This window comes from Esox lucius, chromosome 3, assembly GCF_011004845.1.
Source record: "Esox lucius isolate fEsoLuc1 chromosome 3, fEsoLuc1.pri, whole genome shotgun sequence".
In the NCBI taxonomy this organism is placed as follows: domain Eukaryota; kingdom Metazoa; phylum Chordata; class Actinopteri; order Esociformes; family Esocidae; genus Esox; species Esox lucius.
Window position 1 is genome coordinate 9,854,335 of NC_047571.1, and position 24,076 is coordinate 9,878,410.

General features: G+C 43.0%; 2 protein-coding genes across 2 annotated transcripts in view; both read right to left on the bottom strand.

Moving 5' to 3' along the window:
• Positions 1-3: 3 nt before the first annotated feature.
• lamc2 (laminin, gamma 2) lies at positions 4-17,088 on the bottom strand. The gene is made up of 22 exons (XM_010883293.4): positions 16,904-17,088; positions 15,383-15,556; positions 15,035-15,158; positions 14,785-14,909; positions 14,542-14,673; positions 14,076-14,265; positions 13,459-13,571; positions 9,959-10,174; positions 9,533-9,712; positions 9,127-9,360; positions 8,835-8,971; positions 7,940-8,096; positions 7,475-7,680; positions 4,282-4,361; positions 4,059-4,196; positions 3,811-3,955; positions 3,187-3,333; positions 2,497-2,611; positions 1,908-2,104; positions 1,429-1,587; positions 1,165-1,264; positions 4-1,047 (listed from the first exon to the last, which is right to left on the bottom strand). Exons 1-22 carry the CDS (start codon positions 16,983-16,985, stop codon positions 794-796), a joined length of 3,405 nt encoding a protein of 1,134 aa, XP_010881595.2. The 5' UTR covers positions 16,986-17,088; the 3' UTR covers positions 4-793.
• Positions 17,089-20,805: 3,717 nt separating this feature from the next.
• The window catches only part of lamc1 (laminin, gamma 1), a 51,962-nt gene continuing 48,691 nt past the window's right edge, over positions 20,806-24,076 (bottom strand). The window contains exon 28 of the mRNA XM_010883307.3: positions 20,806-23,705. Within this exon, the coding sequence (XP_010881609.2) occupies positions 23,449-23,705 (257 nt within the window). The 3' untranslated portion in view covers positions 20,806-23,448. The remainder of the gene's footprint in view (positions 23,706-24,076) is intronic.

Sequence of the window (24,076 nt, forward strand, 5' to 3'; positions counted from 1 at the left end):
CTCTTTAGTCTTAAAAAAAACATGCACTGTCTTTCCTTGCAAACATGCATCTGCTTTAAGGAAACATTTAAGACTGTGCTATGTATTTGATTGTCCTAGCTAGCTATCTCAAGATTAATGTACTAAAGTGTAAGTCCCTCTGATTAAAAGTGCTAAATGACTAAGATGTAGATGTAACCATAAATATTTTCCAGTTGGTTATATTGTCTGTTACCCACAGGGCATACATTTGTTCAATCAAAGTTTTTCCAAATCAGTTCAACAAAAAAGTATATTTGGAGAACTGATTGGATTTGCATTAAAATGGCCCAAAATAAATACTTTTAACTAAATTATTCAAAATCCAATGAAAGGGTTTGTTGTTGATTTCATGTTTAGTTGAAAACCCAAAGTAAACTTAGAACTGGATGTTGAAATGATATCTCTTATATGAAACACACTGACATGAATTTACATTAATGTGTTGCACAGAATTATGCGGTACCTGATTTGTGTTCTTAAGAAAGGAATAAATATTGGAGTTTATTTCACAGAATACAACAGAAAATATCGACTTGAACACTTGATCACAGACCACATTGCAAATAACATTAACACATTTCAACATACAGTTTCAAATACATTTGGTTTAACACTCATTATCCTCACATGTAATACCATGACATATTCTGACTTACTTGTCAGAAATATGCATTGCACCCTACGCCCTATTGGTCCAGTTCAAAAGTTCTACACTAAAGAGCTAGTAAGGTGGTGTTTGGGACGTCACCTTTGATTTCTCGGTAGGTGGAGGTTAAGGATTTTCAATAGGTTGGGCGTTGTAACAGCCTTTAGGGATGCTATTTTTGATCATCTCCAGGTTCTTGATGTCGGCCAGAATCATATCGATATCTACAATGAGGCCGGACAATTTGGCCTTCTGACCAGCTTCCATCTCATCAAGCTGCTGCAGTCTAGGTTTCAGCTGCCGGTTGACCTTGACACGAGCACCAGCAACAGACCGCTCCAACTCTTCCAGCTTCTTCTCATCCACACTGCCCTGATCACCTGTCAGAAAAGGAGGATTTATGGTCAACGGGGGCATCAAAACTCATTATGGCATAAAACATCTTAAAACATATTAGGTCTGGATGGCAAGGCAACTAAGTTGCTGTGGGAACTTACCAAACATGCTCAGGAGGTCATTAACAGCCAGTAGCGTGTCTGCAACATCTCCTCTGGTATCCTTAGCATAATTATAGGCACCAGTTGCTTTCATTGAAGACTGGGGAACAGACAAACACATCATTACAATCCATAGACTTTTAATTGGAGACCTTTAATATATTTATTTTAAGATTAATTTGTGCATATCGGAAAGATAAACCAGTGTATAAAGGTGTTTACATTGTTCGTACACAGACACAATCATTTGTTTGTAAAACCAACCTGTGCAGCATTTTCTTTTTGTCTCTCAGCATTGTCCTTCTCCAACAATACTTTGCCATCAATGCTTCTTGCCTGATCTTTTAAGTCCTGTACGTCGTTATATAGCTTGGTGGTGTTGTTCAGTAAACCCGTAGGCACTTGTAAATTGGCTGACATTTTCTGTGGACAACAAGAAACAGTCCCATGAGCTCATCCTGAAGTTTCCATGCAGGCTTTTGTACAAAACAAATATAATAATAATAATAAAATAAGGAAATCAGGCCTGGTAGTGTAATGTTTTAGCATTTTTGTTGTGAATAGGCAATGTCTGGAATCAAATGGCCTCATAAGCATAAGTGACTTGAGACATTAACCTCTTTGTGTTTCCTAACTGACATTTTACTTCCAAAGTTTCTAGCTGAAGGCACAAGCTGTGGATTTGCATATGAATCTCAGTTGGATATTTCTACTGAATGAAATGAGTCTGTTGGATAGGGTACCTCCAGTTGCGTGATCCCAGTTCCCAGGCTGCTGATGGTATCCAGTGCCTCGTCGTAGTCTACGGACACACTGTCTATGATGAATTGGGCTATTTGGTTGCTGCCAACAGCTTGCTGAATGGTTCTGTTGATGCCAGAGAATTTATTTATGGCATCGTCTGCCAAATCCTTGTTCATGCTGATCTGTCTTTCATCATCTGCAGAATACAAGAATACATTGAAGACACTCAGGTGTATCAAAAGTTTAACATGGTGTCAGTATCTTTTGTTTTCGGTCATAGACTTTTAGATATTTTTCCCTACTGTGCTGTAGATAGTTGTAATAAATGTTTATTACATAAAAAACTTTTTATGAGACGGTAGGTTGGAAATGATCCGCTGAGACATTTCAGTGATTCACTTTCTACTGCTGTAACTGTATGTAGTGCTGTTGGGTGTCATTATTGATTAAACAGACTAAAACAAGCTTTGCATTTAGAATTTCAGTTGTTGTCAATAACTTTTTAATGCGGACTGTCCTTGTCACATAATAAGCTGGTTCTTTAGTAATACTTCTACTGTACTTTAGTGGAAATAAGTAATGAAATACCTTTAAGCGTGTTCAGTATGTCATCCACCCCATTAATGTTATCTGTGATAGACTTCAGAGCCTTTTGTGAGTCATCCTTTGCTGCATTCGCTTTTTCAAGAAGCCCTTTGTATTTCTGGATGAGAGAATTTACCAGGAATCAACATGGTGTCAGACTGACTGACCAATCATCTGTAAATGTTGTAAAGTCATAAGCAATTTTAAGCTGTACACTAACACTTAAAATTTGAGAGTTTCCTTGTAAATAGTTCACAGAAACCTTTCGATTTGGCAAATAAGATATCATGTACTATTGTATAGAGGGCCAAACATCTCAATATGAACTAATTTTTAAATTTGTTAATACAGCACTTCACTTTCAAAAGATTGTTTAAATAGCAAAAGATTATTTTGAAAACCTTGGCAACTGTTGATTTCACAATAATAAATTGTATTTCCAATTGTCTCTTTTCATCGGATGCTAATTTATTTCATTATAACGGGTTGAATGACCGATTGACTCATGCAGAGCAAGTCAATTAACACCGATGGACGTTACCTCCAGCAATTCATTGCTTTTTGCTTTGGTTGACTTTCGTAAATTAAATGCTGTATTTACATAATTAATTTAATTAATTACTGAGAATGTCACTGTTTGGCCCTCAATGCTAGCAGTTCTACACAGGCGACTTTAAAATGTCTCTTCTTTACTTTTTGAGCATAATCCCCCTGGATGAGCAGGTCCTTTACTGCAGCCGTATCCTCTTGGGTTTCGTCTTGGAGCGCTTGGTATTCTTTGAGATTATTGGTCACCTGTTCTTTCATGCCATCTAACCTTGCCAACACACTGGCAGCGTCCTGCAAGAAACATAAGCTCAGTCAGACTCAGTGTGTGCTGCAAGTGTAGTTACATGTGCTCACAAATCAGCAGAGACCTGCCCTAGATTCCCTCACCAACCTGGTTTTAATTAGACCTCTCCCCCTACACTAAACTCATGTTTTGCTGACTCATTTTCTTGATCCATAATTGCATTGTAATGTTTAAATGCAGCTTGGGAAGTGAACATCAGGTTTTGCTTTACAGTCAAGCCATGAGACAGCTTCAGATAACAATATTTATTATACACCATTATTTATGAATGTTCATAGTGAAAGGTCTGGAAATGTCATGGGTTTTTTTCAGCTCATTATAAACCTAGTAGGGGAACTACTCTGTAACTCGGTTCCAGGACAAAGACACTGTTAAAAATCTGTGTGATTTAAATAATTAGAAGAGTAGTCACAGTATAAAGACCAGAGAGAATTTAGGCTTCCAAGGCCTGCTCTGCTCAGTACCGTAAGAGGACCGGGGATCTTCCGCTCCAGGGAGGCTATCCTCTTCAGAGCGTTAGCTGCTTCCTTGCTCTCGTTTTCAGCAGAGATGCTCAGTCTAGCGGCGTCAGTATCCATAGCTTTCACCTGGGCCAGGTCAGCATCATACCTGAATAGAGGTTCATCCCATCAATATACCACAGGTTCATCAAGTGTTTTCCTATGGAGGGAATTACATGAACATGTTTCATGGACAGAAATGTGTTTCTTACTTGGCTTTGAGATCACCGATGAGCTGTTTGGTCCTGTTTTCTTTTAGCATAACAGATCTCATGTTCATCAGGGACATCTCTGACTCTGCGAGGGCACTGTTGGCTGTCTTGACCACTATCCCCGCTATGCTCTGATGTCTAATAAACAGTCATAAAGTTTCATTTCCTTACATGGAATCCTCCAGTCTATTTAAGACGTGATATGCTGTGATGCGGTACTCACCTTTCAGCCAGGTCATTTGCTCTCTCAACCAAAGTTGAGAGGTTTTCCGTGCCTACCACTGTATCGGATGAAGGTAATTCCTAAAACACGGGTCAGGGAATGAAAATAAAATTAAAGCCAGCTGATACTGTATATATGGGGCGGCACGTATAACTGTCTAAATGGTCTAGATTGAATCCCCAAGCTGACAGGGTGAAACGTCATTTTGTCTCTGAGGAAGGCAGTTAACACAAAAGTACAGAAAGGAAAAAAGTTATTTGATCCCCTGCTGATTTTGTACGTTTGCCCCCTGACAAAGAAATTATCAGTCTATAATTTTAATGGTAGGTTTATTTGAACAGTGAGAGACAGTAACAAACAACAACAAAAAATTCAGAAAAACACATGTAAAAAAAATTATAAATTGATTTGCATTTTAATGAGTGAAATAAGTATTCGTCCCCTCTGCAAAATATGACTTAGTACTTGATGGCTAAACCCTTGCTGGCAATCTCAGAGGTCAGTCGTTTCTTGTAGTTGGCCACCAGGTTTGCACACATCTCAAGAGGGATTTTGTCCCACTCTTTGCAGATCTTCTCCAAGTCATTAAGGTTTCAAAGCTGACGTTTGGCAACTGGAACCTTCAGCTCCCTCCACAGAGTTTCTATGGGATTAAGGTCTGGAGACTGGCTAGGCCACTCTAGGACCTAAATGTACTTCTTCTTGAGCCACTCATTTGTTGCCTTGGCCATGTGTTTTGGGTCATTGTCATGCTGGAATACCCATCCACGACCCATTTTCAATGCCCTGGCTGAGGAAAGGATTTGACAGTACATGGCCCCGTCCATTGTTCCTTTGATGCAGGGAAGTTGTCCTGTCCCCTTAGCAGAAAAACACACTCAAAGCATAATGTTTCCACCTCCATGTTTGATGGTGGGGATGGTGTTCTTGGGGTAATAGGCAGCATTCCTCCTCCTCCAAACACGGGCAATTGAGTTGATGCCAAAGAGCTTGATTTTCATCTGACCACAACACTTTCACCCAGTTCTCCTCTGAATAATTCAGACGGGCCGGTACATGTGCTTTCTTGAGCAGGGGGACCTTGTGGGCGCTGAAGGATTTCAGTCCTTCACGGCATAGTGTGTTACCAACTTTTTTGGTGACAATGGTCCCAGCTGCCTTGAGATAATTGACAAGATCCTCCCGTGTAGTTCTGGGCTGATTCCTCACCGTTCTCATGATCACTGCAACTCCACAAGGTGAGATCTTGCATGGAGCCCCAGACCGAGGGAGATTGACAGTTCTTTTGTGTTTCTTCCATTTGCAAATAATCGCACTAACTGTTGTCACCTTCTCACCAAGCTGCTTGACGATGTTCTTGTAGTCCATTCCAGCCTTCTGTAGGTTTACAATCTTGTCCCTGACATACTTAGATAGCTCTTTGGTCTTTGGCCAAGGTGGAGAGTTTAGAATCTGATTGATTGACTGCTTCTGTGGACAGGTATCTTTTCATACAGGTTACAAGCTGAGATTAGGAGCACTCCCTTTAAGAGTGTGCTCCTAATCTCAGCTCGTTACCAGTATAAAAGACACCTGGGAGCCAGAAATATTTCTGATTGAGAGGGGATCAAATACTTGTTTCACTTATTAAAATGCGAATCAATTTATTACATTTTTGACATGCGTTTTTCAGGATTTTTGTTGTTGTTATTCTGTCTGACTGTTCAAATAAACCTACCATTAAAATGATAGACTGATCATTTCTTTGTCAGTGGGAAAACGTACAAAATCATCAGGGGATCTAATATATTTTTCCCTCACTGTATGTGAACATCCGACCATCACACCTACAGTATCTCACAAAAGTTATTACACCCCTCACATTTTTGTAAATATTTGATTATATCTTTTCATGTGACAACACCGAAGAAATGACACTTTGCTACAATGTAAAGTAGTGAGTGTACAGCTTGTATAACAGTGTAAATTTACTGTCCCCTCAAAATAACATAACACACAGCCATTATTGTCTAAACCGCTGGCAACAAAAGTGAAAATGTCCAAATTGGGCCCAATTAGCCATTTTCCCTCCCCGGTGTACACCAGCCAAAAGAGCATTTGTGAGGTCAGGCAATGATGTCGGAAAAGAAGGCCTGGCTCGCAATCACTGTTCCAGTCCATCCCAAGGTGTACATTGGGGTTGAGGTCAGGGCTTTGTGCAGGCCACTCGAGTTCTTCCACAACAACCTTGTTGATCAATGTGCACAGGGGCACAGGGGCACAGTCACGGAAAGGGCCATCACCAAACTGTTGCCACAAAGTTGGAAACACCCATTTGTCTAAAATGTCTTTGTATCCTGTAACATTAAGATGAACATTCACTGGAACTAAGGCCCAAACTCTGAAACACAGCCCCAGCCCATTAACCCTCCTCCAACAAACTTTACAGTAGGCGCTATGCATTCAGGTAGGTAGCGTTCTCCTGTCATCCGCCACACTCAGAATCGTCCATCAGGCTTCCAGAAAGTGAAGCATAATTCATCACTCCAGAGAACACGTTTCCACTGTTCCAGAGTCCACTGGTGAGAAAGTGGCTTTACACCACTCCAGCCAACACTTCCCATGTTGATGTGAGGCCTGCGTACAGCTGCTTGGCCATGGAAACCCATTTCGTGATGCTCTCAACACACAGTTCTTGTGCTGATGTTGCTTCCAGAAGCTGTTTGAACTCTGTGGTGAGTGACACCACAGCATACTTCAGCTGCCCTTTATATGAGTTTGCATGGTCTACAATTTGTGGCTGGGCTGTTGTTGCTCCTAGACGCTTCCACTTCACAATTATAGCATTTACAGTGGACCAGGGCAGCTCTAGTATGGCAGAAATGTCACGAACCGACTTGCAAAGTTGTCATCCGATAACAGTGCCACTTTTAATACCACTGAGCTCTAAAGTACAACCCACTGTACGGCCAGTGTTTCTCTATGGAGATTTCATGGCTATGTGCTGGATTTTCTGCACCTGTGAGCAATGGCTGAAACACCTGAACTCAATAATTAGTAAGGGTATCCACATACGCTATATGTCTAAAAGTAACTCCTTGGTTGTTGCTGTAAATGGGAGCGTGTTCTCTGTCAATTTACCTGATAAAGGTAAAAAATATATATTTGTAGAATACATTGGAGGAAAAACATATAATATTACTGTATTACTCACTGCTTTATCAATTTGGCGTTTTGCCTCTTGCAGATTGCGCCGCACAGCGTTGATGAGTGTGTTAACGTTGGAGACCTGTCGGTCGTGCTTCCCGCTCAGCAGCTTGATGCTTCCGATGGTTTGGGAGATCACCGCGATCGCTCTCTCATTAGTTAGCTGATCGGTACTGATTTCTGAGACCTTGCCCTGCAAGAGTTTCTCTGATTCTATTTTTAAAAATAATTTAAAAAAGCATTAGTATGACATTTTCCCCACTCATTCTAAACCAAATGTTTCACAAATTGTTTTCACTGACAGAAATTTAGAATATGCTTCACTGTGAGCCAGATGCCTAATAATTCAGAAATTAATATTAATAATGATTATTAATAGATATGAATAAACAGCATGTTCGTTCATTATAAAGCGTGTGATCTACCAATACTTCCAAGTGTCTATCTTGTAAAATATTGAGGAAGTAATTACCAGAGAGTTTCTGTGCTTTAGTCTGCAGGTCATACACTCTGTCCTCAGCGTCTTTGATCATTTTCTCCATCTGGGTGTCGGTCCCTGGCAGACGGCCGCTCTCCATCCCCGTAAACAGATTTTTTATCTCCTCCAGTCTACTAGTGTACCCCTCTATCTGTAGCAACATAAAACCCGACAGAGGCAGAACACCTTAAAAATGTATAAAAGATGAATCCCTGGTAATCTCTGGTGGCCAGCATTTACACAAGGCTTCGGTCTGGGTTGCCGAGATTAAGTAAAGGTCAACAGAAATGGTATTTTGATAGCTCTGCTCTAAGTACCTAGTGCACATTCAGAATATTTCATTGGAGGGTAGGTGTGGCATGGATCAATATATTAAAACCATGCAAGGAATTAGTTCTGATAGTGGAAGAACTTCAAAAGGTTTTGGGTTTCAGTGCTTTGGGCTCCTCACCCTTCCACACTATAATCTGGTAATCCCCTACACGTCTGCCTATTCCCTACCCAGTGGACTACATCTGATTAGGGCTCAGGTGGAAAGTAGTGCTTCATGAAAAAGCGTATGTCCTTTAATGTAGTTCACAGGAAGCATGCCAGGTAGAATACACCTGGCACAAGTCAAGTACAGGTAGCATATGGATGCAGAACACAATGTGAACATATTTTAATAAACTCTGTGCATGGCTACGTGCAAAAGCCGGCACAAATATCTTGTCTGGTTGTTGGCCAAGTTAATTATTTTCGACAGTGTCATATGGCATCTTAATATCTCTGTAACGCACTTGTGTCCAGGGCCTTTATTTAGTGGATAGGGTGCCGTTTGGGATGACATTTCATGAATATAGAGAGCAGTGATATGTTGCTTTCACCAAATAACCCCAATCGCTCTTACCGTATACTTGACATTGTTAAAGCAGGAGGGGCATGTGGAATCCAGGCACTTCAGCCCCTCAAAGCCTTCTTTGCATAAACACTGGCCGTCGTTACTGCATGTCTTTAACTGAGAGCCCCGCGGATTGCAGCTACACGCTAGATCACAAAGAGTAGAAAATGGATAAAACGCATATGACATTGCAGAGCGTAGGCTATTTCATACTTCGAAAGGACGAGCTGTGTCTCGTGCGTGTGTAGGCTACACGTGTACTGTGTAGGTGAACGGGCTAGACCCAAGTTGACATGCTTACGTTTGCATTCCTCTGAGGGCATGTTGTGGTAATAGCCTTCCAGACACCTATCACAGAAGTAGCCAGTGGTATGATTCACGCATTTCAGGCACTTCCCTGTCTGTGGGTCACAACTACGGACGGCGTTAGGGTCCGCGTGCCCGTTGCAATCGCAAGGCTGGCAAGGTGCCTGGAAGCCGTATTCTCCCTGAGGATCGCCAAAGAAACCATCCTGACAGATGTTGCAGCGTAAGCCTGTCGAATGTAGGGTGAGGAAGAGGCGGGAATAAGTATCGAATATACAAACAGCTGACATTGAATGATTAACAATCTATCCAATCTAACAGCAATGTGGTACAGCCCGAATGGCGCCCTATATCCTGCGTAGTGCAATACTTTGACATTGCAATTTGTTTGTGTGACTCACCAGTGGTGCCAGATGGACAGCGGTCACACTGAACCTCCCGGGTTATTGGGCTCACAGTGCAGGAAGCTCCACTGAGACAGGGACACTTCCGACAGCTCCCTGGCCGGACCGGGTCATTATAATATCCTGACGGGCATGTGTTGTCCTGACCAGGTGTCTCATCTGCAGAGAAACAATCTCCTACCACAGCACAAAATGTTTATGAAGACATTGTGTAACCCAATTTGATTTAATTACCTGTGAACATTGCTGCATAAAGCCTTGATTTTAACTGTACTATTATTCTAACTTATTCAGGAAAGAGGTTATGCCCAAAGGATGTTTTATCCTGACAAATCAACTAAATCTCATCATTCATAACAACAGAATTATTTTGTAAACACCAACATAAAGTAACACTTGGACAAAGTTGAATGATTTACCAACCTGTTTCAGGGTCACAAGTTCCACCTCGACAGTTGCAGGGCTTACAGGAGCTGAATGGTCCTCTGCTTGGGGAACTTCTTGTATAGCCTACAGCGCACTTCTCACAGAACAGGCCCTCAGATCCCTCTGGGCAGGTACACATCTGTACCCACGGCGCTGGGACCCCAGGACCTTGACGGGCAGACTCCAAACGCACGTTGTCTAGGTAACCACGCGCTACAGAGGACAGGAATGTTTCACATTTTACTGAGTGATTGATGAAATATGAAAAAAATATATTGAGTCATTTTGTATAATTGATTAGAAAATATGACATGAAAAAATATCTAAATATATTTGGTATAAAACTTTTTCCATCCATCCATCTTCTCCCGCTTTATCCGGGGCCGGGTCGCGGGGGCAGCAGTCTAAGCAGGGATGCCCAGACTTCCCTCTCCCCAGACACTTCCTCTAGCTCTTCCGGGGGGACACCGAGGCGTTCCCAGGCCAGCCGGGAGACATAGTCCCTCCAGCGTGTCCTAGGTCTTCCCCGGGGTCTCTTCCCGGTGGGACGGGACCGGAACACCTTCCCAGGAAGGCGTTCCGGAGGCATCCGAAAAAGATGCCCAAGCCACCTCAGCTGACCCCTCTCGATGTGGAGGAGCAGCGGCTCTACTCTGAGCTCCTCCCGGGTGACCGAGCTTCTCACCCTATCTCTAAGGGATCGCCCGGCCACCCTGCGGAGAAAGCTCATTTCGGCCGCCTGTATCCGGGATCTTGTCCTTTCGGTCATGACCCAAAGCTCATGACCATAGGTGAGAGTAGGAACGTAGATTGACTGGTAAATCGAGAGCTTCGCCTTGCGGCTCAGCTCTTTCTTCACCACGACAGACCGATACATCGACTGCATTACTGCAGAAGCTGCACCGATCCGTCTGTCAATCTCCCGTTCCATCCTTCCCTCACTCGTGAACAAGACCCCTAGATACTTAAACTCCTCCACTTGAGGCAGGCACTCTCCACCAACCTGAAGTGGGCAAGCCACCCTTTTCCGACTGAGGACCATGGCCTCAGATTTGGAGGTACTGATTTTCATCCCCACCGCTTCACACTCGGCTGCAAACCGTCCCAGTGCATGCTGAAGGTCCTGGTTAGAAGGGGCCAACACGACAACATCATCTGCAAAGAGCAGAGACGAAATTGTGTGGTCCCCAAACCTGACACCCTCCGGCCCCTGGCTGCGCCTAGAAATTCTGTCCATAAAAATTACGAACAGAACCGGTGACAAAGGGCAGCCCTGCCGGAGTCCAACATGCACTGGGAACAAGTCTGACTTACTGCCGGCAATGCGGACCAAGCTCCTGCTTCGGTTGTACAGGGACCTGACAGCCCTTAGCAAAGGACCCAGGACCCCATATTCCCCAAGCACCCTCCACAAGATGCCGCGAGGGACACAGTCGAATGCTTTCTCCAAATCCACAAAACACATGTGGATTGGTTGGGCAAACTCCCATGAACCCTCCAACACCCCGTAGAGGGTATAGAGCTGGTCCAGTGTTCCACGGCCCGGACGAAAACCACACTGTTCCTCCTGAATCCGAGGTTCTACTATCGGCCGTATTCTCCTCTCCAGAACCCTGGCATAGACTTTCCCGGGGAGGCTGAGAAGTGTGATCCCCCTATAGTTGGAACACACCCTCCGGTCCCCCTTCTTAAAAAGAGGGACCACCACCCCGGTCTGCCATCCCAGAGGCACTGTCCCCGACCGCCACGCGATGTTGCACAGGCGTGTCAACCAAGACAGCCCCACAACATCCAGAGACTTGAGGTACTCAGGGCGGATCTCATCCACCCCCGGTGCCTTGCCACCGAGGAGTTTCTTGACCACCTCAGTGACTTCAGCCCGGGTGATGGACGAGTCCACCTCTGAGCCCTCATCCTCTGCTTCCTCAATGGAAGACGTGTCAGCGGGATTGAGGAGATCCTCGAAGTACTCCTTCCACCGCCCGACGACATCCTCAGTTGAGGTCAACAGCTGCCCACCTCTACTGTAAACAGCGTTGGTAGGGCACTGTTTCCCTCTCCTGAGGCGCCGGATGGTTTGCCAGAATCTCTTCGAGGCCAGCCGATAGTCCTTCTCCATGGCCTCACCGAACTCCTCCCAGGCCCGAGTTTTTGCCTCCACAACCACCCGGGCTGCAGCCCGCTTGGCCTGTCGGTACCCGTCAGCTGCCTCAGGAGTCCCACAAGCCAACCAGGCCTGATAGGACTCCTTCTTCAGCTTGACGGCATCCCTTACTTCCGGTGTCCACCACCGGGTTTGGGGATTGCCGCCTCGACAGGCACCGGAGACCTTACGGCCACAGCTCCGAGCGGCCGCTTCGACAATGGCGGTGGAGAACATGGTCCACTCGGACTCAATATCTCCAACCTCCCTCGGGATCCAGTCGAAACTCTGCCGGAGGTGGGAGTTAAAGATCTCTCTGACAGGAGACTCGGCCAGACGTTCCCAGCAGACCCTTACAGTACGCTTGGGCCTGCCGAGTCTGTCCAGCTTCCTCCCCCGCCATCGGATCCAACTCACCACCAGGTGGTGATCAGTTGACAGCTCCGCCCCTCTCTTCACCCGAGTGTCCAAGACATACGGCCGCAGGTCAGATGAGACGACAACAAAGTCGATCATCGACCTGCGGCCTAGGGTGTCCTGGTGCCACGTGCACTGATGGACACCCTTATGCTTGAACATGGTGTTCGTTATGGACAAACTGTGACTAGCACAGAAGTCCAATAATTGAACACCACTCGGGTTCAGATCCGGGGGGCCGTTCCTCCCAATCACGCCCCTCCAGGTGTCACTGTCGTTGCCCACGTGGGCGTTGAAGTCCCCCAGTAGAACAATAGAGTCCCCAGTCGGAGCACTTTCCAGCACCCCTCCCAGAGACTCCAAGAAGGTCGGGTACTCTGCACTGCCGTTCGGCCCGTAGGCACAAACAACAGTGAGAGACCTATCCCCGACCCGTAGGCGCAGGGAAACGACCCTCTCGTTCACCGGGGTAAACTCCAACACATGGCGGCAGAGCTGGGGAGCTATGAGCAAACCCACACCAGCCCGCCGCCTCTCACCATGGGCAACTCCAGAGTGGTGAAGAGTCCATCCTCTCTCAAGGAGTGTGGTTCCAGAGCCCAAGCCGTGTGTAGAGGTGATCCCGATTACCTCTAATCGGAACCTCTCAACCTCACGCACCAACTCAGGCTCCTTCCCCGCCAGCGAGGTGACATTCCACGTCCCTAGAGCCAGTTTCCGTGTCCAGAGATCGGGTTGTCTAGGCCCCTGCCTTCGACTGCCGCCCGATCCTCTTCGCACCGGCCCCTTATGGTCCCTCCTGTGGGTGGTGAGCCCACGGGAGGGCATAAAACTTTTTTTTTATACAAAAATATTCAAGAGCTGGGGTAACACCAAGTGTCTGTTCAGGTGAAGCATTTCATCTCATTGTCCAACTGACAGGAAAATAAGCTCTCACCGTTTTCCCCGAATGTACCACGGATTTTGATAGCGGTCAGATTTTGGAGGAGTGTTTGAAACTGGAATGGTGAGAGTTGGGGTGTCCATTTACTGCTCGGTTGCTCATCCAGTCTGAGAATGTTAGAAGCAACATGCAGTGGTTTGGTCAGTAAATCGTAGAACATTGACAGTTAGATATTATAGCATAGTGTTCTTCAGCAGTCTTTCCCTTAACTGAAAATTATTGTAATTATACAAGCAGATGACCCCCCTGGCTTTTAAAGTGTAATCAAGCTTTCATATTTCATAGATAAGATAAAGAACAATAATTAAGTCTCTGTCTAAAATTCATAGTTGTGAAAAAAGTCTGCTTTTTTTCCAGTTTTAATCTCTTTGGCATCTCGCAATTAATACAAGTAGATCGGTCACTCGCAGATCAAATTATTTAACTGCTTTGAGACAATTTGCCAAAGCCCGGTTTCCTATCAGTCAATTCACTCTGCATTACTTTGCCCTCCCACGACCTCGATAGATTAATGCGTTCTCTCGTTTCCTTTCTTCAGGTAGGTCTGTTGTATTCATTGCTTCAGTTCATGTTTGTAGCTATGTCGAGCACATGCTCTGATAGATTCCCACCTGAATGTGTAGGTGATTCTCTGTCCACAACGGATATTATTCCTCAGGTCTCCCAGGGGAGCTGCTACCTTCTGCCCGGATCCCTCCAGCACCACGTCAGCCGTGGACGGATGGCGAATCCCTCGGTCCAGTCTCAGGGAGAAGGACAGGTTCTGACCGTAACTTAGCTCCTGGTTGCCCAGGTAAGAGTCTAGACACAAGAAGAAAAAACAGATTGTTTAGTATCTCAATTTTAGATAAACGAATGTTGTGGTGCAACATATCCAGCAATGCCTGAAATACCAAACAACCACCCTCCTGCAGTGCTCACGTCGGGACCCTATTCCCCATGGGCTGTGTTCAAATGTAGTGCACTACGTGGAGAACAGGGTCCCATTTGGTATGCAACCTTTCCCCCATGAGTCAGGAAGTAGTGAGGGATCGACCCTGGGACCAGAGATCTGTGAGCAAGGGAAGTAGCAGTCACCGGGGGCATAGAGGTAGACAGGCAGGAGGTCTTTGGAGATGACCTCCAGGTCGCGGTGAGTGTGGGACCAGCGGAATCGGACTTGAGATGAGGACCCGCCTTCAGCAGGGGCGGCTCGCCAGCCTTCCAGCCCTGCAAAACAGAGGATTCCCAGATATTTAACCATAGCGATACTAGAGCACATTCACCACTGTATGTCTCTTCTGTTTCTGTCCTTATCAAGTGTGTGGGTTTTCAGGTTACCGTCGTCAAAAGTCGAGGTGATGGCGTAGGCCGAGTATCCCGTAGCTGGGGAGCACTTAGTCGAGTGTCCGTAGCAAAAGCAAGGCAGAGTTCGGTCTTTCTCTGCGCTATCAGAGAGCTGACCACTGCACAAGAGATTGAACACATTATTCTTATTAATAGTCAGCAAGTAATCAAATCCACGGTTAGACACCATTGGTCAGCAAAAACAATATAAAACATACATAAACATTTGAATGATCTGCTTTACCCATGAGCGGAACAGCCCTCTGAGGTGATAGGTGTTCCATCGAGGCACTGGTCACATTTCTCCCCCTTTACTCCTGCTTTACAGCGGCAACGCCCTTCACTGTCGCACCGTGAGCCAACAGAACCTGGAAGTAACCACGGACACAACACGTCACATGCCAGCGGGAACAGACCGTTGACCATCATAAAGAGGAGCCATCAGGGGAGCGTCGACTTGGGATGAGTTCCCCCCTGCTTGTGCGTTTCACTCATGTCAAAGGCGAAACTGACCCTGGGTCAGCACAATGAGGCACTTTTAAATAAGGACCCATTAGTGGTTCCCGTTTGACGTTCCCTCCTGTTCACTCACCTACAGGGCTGCAGAGACAGGGAAGACAACTGTCTCCTGCCCTCTGGTGGTGGAATCCCTCCTTGCACTTCTCACAATGTCTTCCCTCAGTGTTGCCTTGGCAATCCACACAATGGAGACCCCCAGAGTCAGGCAGGCAATAACGTGACTTCCCATTGCATTGACAGATGTCAGCTATGGGGGGTGAAAGACACATTATTAGGATGTTTGTGAATGAAGAACATTTGGTTTTGAAATTTGATCTGTTTTGACTGTTAGCCTCTCCGTACAGATTCTCTTGCACTACACAAAGTGATAGCTCTTTGACAGTCAAAACTGTAAAAGTGTGTAATTATGTAGTCTGTCATCTTTATAAACTTTTGGGAGGCGTTAGATTATCACAGTCTTTCTTTTCTCACAGTGGTATAGACAGATGTCCGCAAACACAAATCTCATAATCTCCAGTGGTGAGAGAGGAAAAATACTCACAGAAATATCACTCAATCTTCTGCGGGTTAAACCATTCTTGCGATCATGCAAATGTCTATTTGTTTGCTATGGTAGTGATGCGCGTTACAGTTAAATCAAACCCACACCGACACAATTATCAATCACAATTTTCCCAAGTATGGGCTGAGAGGACATAGTCTTCATTTCCACACTGTGAATGATCACTTTTGAACCTTCCTGTGGCATTGACAGGCTGCTGCTTGTAGCATATTTTTATTGCTTGTTTCAGATACTATAAATAGAAGCCTGAAGCTACAGTCAACGCGATCCAAGGAGAAAAGACAGACATTACCTTTTACCACATGAGTCACTGCCTGCGTCCCAAACCATACTGTTCTCTTTTTAGTTTACTTTCTTTTGACAATTACTGCACCGAAATAGGGTGCCAGGGCAGTGATTCAGGGTTAATATGGTTGCCCAAGGCTCAACAAATCTTAACTCAGCAACTTGAAGACTTAACACACATCTGCCCCACCTTACTGCGGCAATGTGTGAAGAAAGTTTAAACACACCCAGTTTTATACCCGCTTCACACTCAGCGTCCCTCTAGTAAATACCAATCGACTTTAAGTAATATTTTGATATATACTATTGCTAAAGACAGAAAACAGAAGTACCGGTAGTCTATACATGAATACAACAACACAACTGCTACGGGTAGACCAATAATCTAAAAGGGAGGGCGTGTGGCCTGGAGCCTGGAGCCTCTGACCAGTAACTGAAAAGGTGCTAGATTGAATCCGAGAGACTACAATCTGTAAAAAAAAGCTTTTTTCCCATTCTGTCTTTGAGCAAGACAGAAATGACTGATCCACAGATTGTTGCTGTATATTCTCAGGTGGCATACTGAGTGAACAACGATTGTGTGTTTCCCCCAAATACTTGAAATATATGTTCAGAATGAAAGAGTAACAACATATTCCAAGATTCTCAAGTCAGATTAAATGCTCATATATATAACAAAAATTATTGGTAATATCCTATTATTCCAGGCCAGTTGAGAGGAAAGGGAAAAAATATATAAATACTCACATCCTCCATAGGTGTAGGTTCCTTGGACAGTCAACCAGGTGGAAAGAGAAAGTACACAGAGAAATATCCAACTGCTTTTCATGGTCACAACAAATCTAATGGGAATTAAGTAGATCAATGTCCTAAAAGAATCAAACAGGCTTATCAGACGAACTGCACCTGATCCTTCTGCCCAACATCTCTGGGTGATCTTCTTTTAACACCTCCCCAGTGGCAGGCTGGGGCACGCCAGGTGCTGTCTCTCAGCTGGGAGGTTACTCACGTGTGATTCAGAGCCCAAACACAGGCACTGCCCACTGTCTCACAGGAAATGGCTCAGTCTCATTAATGTGGACATCGTCAAGATGTGAATAAAGGGGAGTGTTGTTTTGATGCAGCATGAAATAGTCTCTCTGGATGTTTTTCACTTGTGCAAAATGTGTGCATCCGCTTTACAATTCGGTTTACATACCTAAGGGAACATTTCTGAATGTGAATCTCATATAGATTTATGTCATGCTGTATGAACTGTTACGTTAATCAGTGAAACATGCCTGAGTCTAATTTGTATCTAATTTAACGCCTGATTTACTTTATTTTCATTTTCTACATACAGATTGGATGGTAGGATGGTCTTGAGCACAACCGCGTCATTGAGAAAACTTGGTCAATTAGAATCATCTTAAGAGGCAGTTCAGGAAAGTCCTGTAATTGTTCTAAAGCATGTCATAACCTCCAATCAGAACAACGCCTTGAATGCCTTCACCCTCAAGTAGGCAGATAAGCAACAACAACAAAAATTCTCCCCAAAAGTGTTTGTGGAATTTATTATGTTTATTCTTGGGAAATTACTAGAGGAGGTCTTTAAACATAAATATTCCCAGTATTAAAATAGATCAATGATTTTTATTAAGTGATTCAAGCTCAATAATGAATGTTGGGTATTTCAATATTTTCAGCAAAAGCATATTGCAAATCATCAAAGAGAACACCCTACAGTGGAAAAAGGATTGAAATCAAAAACATAAACCACAATACACAACATATAGTTACTTTATGTCAATTTGCCAATTAAGTTTTTGGTATTTTTATGCTGTGGGCAAATGCAGAAGTTAACTAGATTGTGATGCTTCTGCTTTTTCACTGTTTCAGAGGAGATTATAAAAGCTAGATTATAATCATTATTTGCAATACATCTAGAGTGCAAATTTAACACCACCATGAAATAGGATTAAATGAAATACATCAAACCAAAATACCTTACATGGTTATATGCTGCCAATTACTTTGAAGAATATCCTGAGAGAAAAACAAATCCATTAAAAAGCAGCTATATAACATGATCTAACAGGAGGCACATACAAAAAGCCAACATTTTATGCTTTACATTTATTCACTTGAATTGTGTTTTTGCTCTTGCAACCATGTGCAAATTCACCTCCCTTTCTGAATGAAATTTTACTTTTTCAGGGAGCCGGTGTACCTATCCTGTATGTGTTCAATCTAACGCCAATCATTTGCCATGGTCACAGAAGTATGTTCTTGAGCAACAACACTCTGAAAAGAACATTCCCTGCTGTAATAATACGTTTTCCATCTCCTTAAAGGGGTTGGCAGTTTATTTTCTAATCCACAATGATAATGATTCATCTGCTTCATGTTTGAACACATGGACAATATGGTTTGCCTTTGGGTAGGGAACACCCTGAGAAACAGCTAAAGCACCCTCCTTGCCATTCATAGATGGAGCTGTGGATGCAAATAATGATCATCCACAATATTAAAATTATAGTTTGAACCATGTTTGAACAATGTTTGTTTATATTTACTTTGTTTACAAACATTGGAGCAAATCGCGCAGATGGTTTGCAGTTGGGTAGACAGTTACACTAATGAGCTTTTATATACACATTAAGAATCAGTGGATACATAATTACTTATAGGTCCAAAAATGTATATACATTTCTGATGGCTCAGTGTTTTAATGTATTAAGTAAGGTGCTCTTTATACTATTGTGTTGTGGGGTTGTCTCACTTAGCTATGAACATTTTTGGAGCTTTCTTTGTAATTGGTCAGCTAGCCAAATTTTTCTTACACCAGCTGACTTCACCAAGCAAGCTGAGGGAAACAACACCAATTTAACGTTTTCACACAGAGACAGTTCAGCTTCTGTAGGTTACCATATAAAACACAAGAAAAACCTAATGGTGACTGCACTGGGCCTTTAAGCATGATAATGAAAAGGCACCCACAGTCAGTTACAGATGAAGTAACATAAAGACAAAAGCTGACAGATCAGAATGTCCTGCCTATTAAATGTTCTCACATTTGTTCAGTTCACAGGGATCAATGCCTAGTTTCCACATTGTATAGAGAACAGAGTCTTTGAACATATCATTCAGCATGGCCACACCCTCTGGCTACACCCTCAGTATCAGACGTGTGACCAGACTTAAAGCCAGAGCCGCAGCAATTAGTAACCTTCCTGATAAGTGCGGAAAAAAGGGTGCCTGAGGGCTATGACTTTTAAACGGGTGCCACGCCTTTACAGTGTAATGCTGACACGGTGCACTAGTCACAGACGCTGGTGCCCTCAAGGCCACGCCTTTCCTGCTAGCATAGCCTCAGGTCAACGCCACACCCTCAGCACATACTAGGGCCTCTCCTGTACGCATAGAACTGTGTCTAAAGGAAAACTTGTTGACACATCAAAGAAATCCCCATTTCTCATTAATGTTGAGACATTAATGGGCAACAACATTTTGAAATTGTGTCTCTGTGCCAAAAACCTCCCGTAGCGCTGGATTGTCTGTGAAGCGCACGTTTCTCACTGGTTGTGTGGTAGAGCAACAGCCTAGGCTAGATCACAGTTATATGCCCACCTCACATGCTATATACAAATGCTGATTACAGTAAAGAAAGAAGACAGAACATACGAGGAGTATAATAATTTTTTATAAAATATTATTAACACAGAAGGGGTTAATTGATCATAATTGTATCTTTTGATTCAGAGCTCTGGGAAACAAATGACCTCACAGTACATAGCTTGGTTATCCAGTAAAACCCACAAGACTGATCGAAGGTCCTCGTTTGATGAATTAATAACTTCTACTTTTTCCTCGTCTAAAAGACCATGTCAGTTTAATTTGCAGTTGAGACTTGGCTACAGAACTCATTTGGCGGATGAACAAGGGATTTCTCCTAATCTTTTTGGGGATAATGAATACAGCTGTTAAAAATACATGCTGCATCTTAAACATGAGAATACAGTGGCAAGCTTCACTGGATGTACAAGGGACATTGTGCAATCAATAGTCACACAGTCATCTCAATGTTTTGGTGTATACCAGTTGCTAAGAGCTTTCAATTTTTTTTTGAAGCAATCCTTTTACAACCACTGTACATACAATAAACCCAAAAGAACTAATAAACTTCACATTCTTCAGACTAAATATAATAAGTTAGTTGTAGTAGATTAATGAAAAACATTGTGATACATTAGCAAACTGAATGTACAGTGGCTCTCAAAAGTATTGGATATTTCCATGTTACTGTTTTACAAGATTATATCTAAATGGATTTACTACTTTTAGACTTTTTTGCCACTATTAGTAGATTTACAACAAATCTACTAATTGTTGTAAATGAATTACTACAAACAGAAAATAATTGATGGTGTAAATACTGGTAAATCCATTTTATGAGTATAGCCTTTTCTAGGCAGATTCTAATAATATACCTTATATCACAATGACAATGGACTTTGCGTTGATGAGTGGCAAAAACTGATTAAATCCATTTAGATTTTGCGTTGTAACACAAAATGTGGAAGTCTGAGGGAGATCAACACTTCTGAAGGACACTGTATTAGAACCTATAAACAGTATGACATTTAAGACAATCACACATCAACAGAAGGTCCTGTAATACTTTTTTTTATTAATGTTACAATTGGATTTACAGGCAAATGGGTAACACGCAGGGTTTTCTCAGGTCCTCACAAACGAAACGTTTCATGAATAGGCGCCTTGTATTCAAACAAAAGATGCCCTCAATAAGCCAAAGGACGACAAAAGATTGTGCAGCACATACATATAATCTATTGGAACAAAATAATACAAATACTGGAGACATTATAAATTAGAAATACTGTTTTATACATCAAACTGTATGTGTTGCACATCCATCCACGGCATTGTGGTGACTCGGAGGGGTAAGGGACGGCAAAAGATGGTTTGCCGCGAAGTAGATCCATTCATCTATAAAAGGAGGTAAGAAGTTTGCAAAACCTAAGGACCGAACAGATGACGTGGCGGAGAAAAGGCTTTGCAAAGGAGTGAAAGGATATCGGAGCTGTTGACTGGAGAAAACAACTGGCTGGTTTTAACTCCTTTTACTGGCTGGCTGTTCTTCTGGACCCCTTGACGAAACCCCTGCTGTTCTACTGAAATGTAAGGACCCTGTGTAGGCCATGTGTGAGGAGACAACGTGTCTGTGAAATGAGTGTACTGAAATGAGTGTACTGAAAGGAGTGTACTGAAAGGAGTGTCTGAAATGTAAAGTGTACAAAAAATGTGACACCCTATGAGGGACTAAGTGATGTGAATATTAGGACCACATATTAAGGCACAAAAAAATGATTAACTAGCAACTTGAGACCAAGCATATAAATTCAGTAAAATGAAATGTTAGGCTTAATGTAGATGGGTGGCTTCTTTACAGCCATCCTTTAAACACAAAAGGCAAGTCCTGATCTTGTCAATCAAGGGTAGAGGTTCTTGTTATAAAAGCATTCATCAATTAATTGGTGACAACCCACTGAGAATTAAACACAAATGAATAATGGCAGAGCTATGAGGCAACAACACTGAGCCATGTATACAAGCAAGCATATTATACCACAGAACTCATTATATAGATCTATATATTATGTGGAGGTCTCGGTTGATTTTATTTTGTGACAGAACCTATGAGGAGGCTGCTGGGTTTAGAGTTTAACAATCAGCCAGTCCTGAATCATTTAAGCATATATTTACACAAATAACAATTCCTCACTCTATATCATAATAAAAAACATTCACACAAAAATATAACATTTGAAATAATTATTAGCACCAGTGTATCAGATAAAGTCTTGCTACGCAAATGTACAACGTTGCATAGTGTTGAATTTTGCCTTAATAAAAAAAATGGTAATTTGTGTTTTGCAGTAGACCTGTATAAAGCAGCAGCTTCGGGTGGGAAAAAAACATGTAAAACAAAAAAAATTATAATAACATGATTTGTAGTGTAAAAAAAGAAACATACAATGATAATTCAACCATGATTTAAACATGATTTAAACCGGGCAGTCGAAGCCCATCTGAAATATCTAAACATCAGAGCCATATTTGAAGACCCTTCAGCTGATTTAATTCCAAAGGTTTTCAGTCATGCACATGGAACAGGATATGGAGTAATGTTCAATACTGCAAAAATGTGTGTAACACTTCCTGTGATTGGGTGTGATGCACTCGTGCTCTGTCCCAGGAACAGAAAACTGCCTTGTCCCAGATTTAAAACCATGATGTCATGGTCAAATGAACATACCAAAAATTACTCAATTAGATCGTTCCTACCTAATGAACCCTTATCAGATTTTATCAACGCACCCCTTCCCTGCAATTAACTCACTATGTTGACCAATGCGATATGACCGCTCCTAAATGGTTTATAACGGATTTAGAAATTATTAAATAATCTATAATCTTGCAATAATGACCCTTTCATAAACCCTTCACAAATGTTATATAATTATAAAGTGTTACTAAAATGTGTAATAACAGGATTACTTCCTCCATGGTTAATGCAAGAAGACGTATAGCTTTGGGAGCAAATGGAGGCAAATTAATCATAAAAGCGTAGAGGATTCCTTCACTGCTTGTTTTTGAAAACAAATGGTTGCTAACACCAAGGATGGCACATATGTATTGGAATTTGCAACATGCCTAAAGCTAAAAAAATAAAAAAACATCTCAGACAAACCATTCCCAACATGCCCCAGGGTCTAGAATGACGGCACAGAATGCGCGTATTTGATACCATATCAAATAAAAACAAATACATCATGTGTCAGACCCAATCTGAAAAAGGCTGAGGAATTTTCTTGTTTTCTCTGTTGGCGTGGTTTCAGTTGTGACAAAACAAGATGGTAGAACCTTCCCCTTCATCGTAGTGTAGGAACAGTCTGGAGGTGGTGCAGTCATGTGGGTTTGATTACTCTGTAGCGAGATATGCCACCTCTCCAGATCTGAGGCACCTAAGGAGAATGGACGCGCGGCTTTTGGCGACCGCCCTTAGTTCATTTCAGGTTTCTGCATTTACCACACGTCAAAGTTGCTTCAGCTCTTCGCTTGCTTCACAAAACTTGGCTTGATAATTGGGATTTTGTAAAAACAAAACAAAAAAGACAAGACAAACAAATAAAAACTGTTTTGGTAAAAAGGTGGCATTCTGGCCGAGTGTTAGATGTGGAAAGGAGTGGTACAGACAGGATATGAGGAGGGGGATGGACAGATGGGGGTTAAGGGCGCTCTAGAGACGGGGTGTTGAAACAGCCATTTGGTAACGTCTTCTGGATGTCTTGGAGGTTTGCTATGTCGGCCCGGATCTCAGTGATCTGTCTGTCATAGTCGGTGATCATCTCCTCCTGGCTCTTGGCCACTTCGTTCAGATCGGCCAGCTTGCGGTCCAGTTCACTGTTTGCCATCTTATCCTTGGCCTGCTTCAGCGACCCCTCAATCAAGCCTAACTTGCTTAGGTCCACCTTGTCAATGTTGCCTGAACCACAACAGAGGAGGGGTAAACATTAGCTTCTGGCACTGACATTACTGACCACTACTTTATTGACTAAAATAACTAACTTGTTTTACTTTGTATTACTGAATTGCATGTTTGTTCCACCTAGATAGCTTAAGATGAATGAACTAATTGTAAGTTGCTCTGGACAAGAGTGTCTGGTGAATGTCTAAACTAAAATGTAAATATCAGAATATCAGTCGGTCTGAAATGTAATCCCAGAACACCACGCTGACACAGTTTGGTGACACAATGCAGAAGTCAGAAGCAATGACAGAACAAGATGGCAAGACATCATTATATCCTCGCTTGTGTAAACCCCTCAGAAACAACCAGCAGGCCAAATCCAATGG

Bases quoted from the DNA above. Each gene is read 5' to 3' on its own strand.
- lamc2 (XM_010883293.4), bottom strand. From the start codon at position 16,985: ATGAAAAGCAGTTGGATATTTCTCTGTGTACTTTCTCTTTCCACCTGG. The intron at 9,361-9,532 runs GTGAGTCACACA...TACATTCGACAG, and splicing joins CTGTCCATCTGGCACCACTG to GCTTACGCTGCAACATCTGT. The intron at 4,362-7,474 runs GTGAGTAATACA...CCCGTGTTTTAG, and splicing joins AACGCCAAATTGATAAAGCA to GAATTACCTTCATCCGATAC.